The 4,075-nt window shown below is 48.2% G+C and overlaps 1 protein-coding gene across 1 annotated transcript; it reads left to right on the top strand.

Annotated features, from left to right (window-relative positions):
* Positions 1–2,363: 2,363 nt before the first annotated feature.
* Positions 2,364–3,194, top strand: PFICI_01532 (uncharacterized protein; the record flags this gene model as incomplete). Its single annotated transcript, XM_007830113.1, has 1 exon — positions 2,364–3,194. One exon carries the CDS (start codon positions 2,364–2,366, stop codon positions 3,192–3,194), a length of 831 nt encoding a protein of 276 aa, XP_007828304.1.
* Positions 3,195–4,075: the final 881 nt, after the last annotated feature.

The raw sequence follows: 4,075 nt of genomic DNA, 5'->3' as shown, positions 1-4,075 counted from the left end.
GGGGGGGAGGGAGATAAAAAATTAAAATAAAAAATAAAGAATATGTATGAAAAGTAAGAGACAGGCAAACAGGTCCCTGGATTTGGGTCAAGCCACCCCAAGTTTTCCAGGGTCTAATGCAGGCATCGAACCACCTACAGCCGGATAGCTCTCGCGCTTGTACCAGCTATTTGGTTGTTGGTATTGGTTTTTACTCAAGCTATAAGAGCTACTATTTCCAGCTCCGAGTCTATACTTTGACAAACCTATACTTTGAAAATGTAGCCCAAAGTATATATGTTATTGTATATTACCTGCATTGTAGTAGTCTAAAAAAGTCAAAACTGTTGACCGCACAACGACCCTTGCAAAAGGTCGATTTCTTTTCAATTCCTTTTTTTTTCTCACGCGGATTATTCGGAAACAACACACGCAACGTGCAGCATAACCCAATCACAGGTGTGTACGTCTACACAGCATATGCGAATTATGACGGTACATAGTAGATCGAATGGGCACTGGCGGGGCCTGCCCCTCTACAAAATCGAATCTATTATATAAACCTCAATATAGACTCAGAATAGAGTACAAAGAGAGAGGGTCCCTTCTTCCATTCCGTTGAAGCACCCCTGGCGGCCGCATACGTCATTGTGAAATCAGGGCAAATGTATGTTTTCTGGTAGGTAGATATGCATGGAGCAAGTGCTAGAGAAGGGTCCTTGACCAGGTTTCATGCCCCGGCCGGAGAATACCTTCCTGTCAAATGGGCAGTGCAGTTTTCTTTTTCCTTCTCTTGGATTATCCGGTACAGGACCGACACGTTTTGGGAAGAAGAATTGGGTCTTCTACACGTCTCTTTGTGCTTGCAAACACTGCTTTCATACCCTGAACCCGATCTCATCGACGTGGGCGATCTGTTGATGCCGGGATCCCTCGCTCGCTTGCTCACTGCCTGCTCAATGTTGAATGCTGCGTGTGTTACTTTTGTGCCTGCTGATCCGCCCAAGAAGCGACATGGGTGTTGGTGAGACAGTACCATATAAGCACATTGCTCAAAGAGAAATTTCAGAGAAGCGAGCCGAAGGAAAAAGACAAAATTGCTTGCACAAAAGAACATGACTGAGTTCGTACATTACTCATGTCATAAAGCAAAAGCCAAAAAGGTAACTTTACCAACAACACAAAATACCTGAGTCATAAAAAAAGTGAATTCCTCTGATCATGAAGCTTCTCTCGAACTTACATAATTACACAGCATATTATCCGCCTTCACAGCATAAACAAGCACCGATGGAAGTGCCCGCCAGCATCTGAAGAACCCTGAGAAAAGAGTTTCCAACAAAAGTCAATAGGCGATCCTCATTCCCTACGCACAGATTTGAATGAAGGGTCTAGACTTAGGCCTGCAGGATAACCGGCTCAGGCTTTTCTTGGTATGTAAGTAGCCAACTAGCTGAAAGGGGAGGGACAACATCTGGGAGGGAGAGAAGAGGTACATGGGCGGTACTTGGGTCAGTACTTTGCCTGCGTACAGAGCGCGCCTCCGCTTTTATTCTCATTTTCACAACACCAGGCTTGGCTCCTGTCTGTCTGTTTAGTCCCATGGGAAACGGACCCCTGACCCCTACCTACAACCACTACCACTCAACCATCCGCTGCCCTAGCCCAAGTGTCTTGTGTACGCTTTCTGCTCTCGGAGCAAGGTACAGCTCCACTTGCGAGCCCACCAGGATGGACATGGGTTGTGGAGAGCTGTTGCGGCTTGCGGACAAGCGAAAACTCGATGGGATTCATGCCTTTCCCATGTCTGAATTATTTTAAACCCCAAGCTCGCGCACCTGGTTTGTCGCTACTCTACTCGTGTTTACTCACGAAGCTGTTCCAGTTCCTACATACCGCAAAACAAAAACCTCGCCGTCGACATACACATACATTTGACCAGTCTTGGCCATCCTCAAGGAACGATATCTTCTCACACTACACGGCCCTTCACTACAACAACCACTTAGTCGTCAGTCACCAGTTATCAGAGGTGTTATCAACCTGCCGCGCAACTACACACAACTTCACGTCGCCGCAACCAGTTACTATTGTTATCACGTGTACTCTTACGGTATAACAACAACAAAACCCAAACCGCAGACATATTTCACGTTCAACAACTCTGGCCTGATTCGTGATCTATTTTTTTTGGTGCAATTTCGCAATATTGCAGAAAAGCCTTGCTCGTTTAGTCTGAGTCAAGTGTACTATATCTCATCTCAACCAAGGAGGATATTACATCCAAACCTCCAGAAAAAAGAAGCAATACAACAGACTTGTGTGTAAATTGGGAAAAATACCACTTTACTCCCCTTTTTTTTTTTGCCCTCCCCTGAGCCAAAATGCAAGCCAGAGACGCCGCAGGCCGTTCAGTATCGCTACTGAATGACGATACATACTCGCGTCCTCTCACATATCGTGCTGCCAGCCATTATCATACCACCGGGGATGCTTCCCCACTCCCACACACACCAGAGCTGTTCCGGTCCAACTCGTATGATTCCAACAGCAGTTACCCAGATCCCCTCTCCCCAATGACGCCGCAAGTATACGACTTCTCCCAAAGCCAATACGACAACATTTACCCAGCGGACAAGTCTGCCACACTGAAGCGCCCTTCCTACATTGACGCTGCCAGCCGGTCCAACTCATTCATGGACGAGGAGAGCTCGAATTCGTCCGTGCCGGAGCGCACAGCAAAGCGTTACCCATGCCGCTACCGCGACTCTCATGGCTGTGAAAAGACTTTTACCACGTCTGGTCACGCTTCGAGGCATTCCAAGATCCACACAGCGGAGAAGGCTGTGCAATGCACCTACGTGGGCTGCCACAAGAAGTTCACCCGTGCCGATAACATGAAGCAGCACCTCGAGACCCACTACAAGGACAAGTCGCGATCGTCAAGCAAGTCGTCATCCAAGAGCTCATTGAGCAGCTCATCGAAACGCGGCTCCGTCTCGGCGCGGTCGACGGGCTCCTCGGTCAGCAGCCACGGATCGCAAGATGTCGCCATGTGGGATGCCGACCACTATAGCGTCACTTCCGAGTGTTCCTGGGACATGCGGGGCCTCACCCATCCCCTCATGACCCGTCCTGGCGCTACAAGGACGCAGAGCAGCGGCCTCGATGCGCTTGCAGTTGCGGCCATTGCCTGCCAAGAAGGCGGTGCATAAACGGCTCCATACCTCTTCGCAACAGCACCATCGCGCACCATGTTATGAGTTGCGGTTATATTTAATCTACTATACACATACATTTGGTACCATTTAATGAATGCCTTTCCAACAATGGCAATCGACATTTTATCTATACGACATATATATATATTTCAGCACATAACATTCTACTACAACGGCACGGCTTTACGGCTATATTCCAGGAATACCCACGGCGCAAGCATACGAAAGGCGTCAGGCGTTCTCGACATTTCATTGATCGGACTCATTGGATGATATCAGCATTGAACAATAGGGGTTCTTTTACTACACTTTTTCTTTTCTGGAGTTGGGTGAAAAAAGGGGGGGAGGGACGTCGGGAAGCAAGGACATGAACCAGGATCTTTTCCACAAACGGGGGTTTCGGTGCGGTGTGTAGCTACATGCCGCCTACCATGGTCCCGCTCAGTACGGGGCTGAACATGTTTGGACAGAAAAGACGCTGCAGTGCGCAGTCTTTTGATGAGATGTGTGGTCCTTTTTTCTTTTTCCAATGATAAACGTATAGCATTTGAACTTGGCGTTTAGATACCACTCGTCCGCTCAGAGAGAAATTAATCTTCTCGGGCTGATGGCACACGTACAGAAGCGCTGAAGCAGCGCTGATTGAGATAAGAAAAGAAGCTATTCAAACAAACAAACCCAGTCTGAACATGACCTCCGTCCCACTTTGACTTCTCGAATTGTACTTAGCGCCCCCCAACTTAACTGTATCTGAGCCCCCCCGAACAACCAAGCCTTCCCGGCACGAGCTGAAACTCTTGACGATCATGGAAATATGTGCATCGGACTTGACCCAAGATGGGGAAGTGGGCGAGAGAGAGAGAGAGAGAGAGAGA

Source organism: Pestalotiopsis fici (genome assembly GCF_000516985.1).
Source record: "Pestalotiopsis fici W106-1 unplaced genomic scaffold PFICI_Scf_1, whole genome shotgun sequence".
NCBI lineage: Eukaryota > Fungi > Ascomycota > Sordariomycetes > Amphisphaeriales > Sporocadaceae > Pestalotiopsis > Pestalotiopsis fici.
The sequence above is the reverse complement of the archived record's forward strand: the minus strand, read 5'-3'. Positions and strand labels throughout refer to the sequence as shown.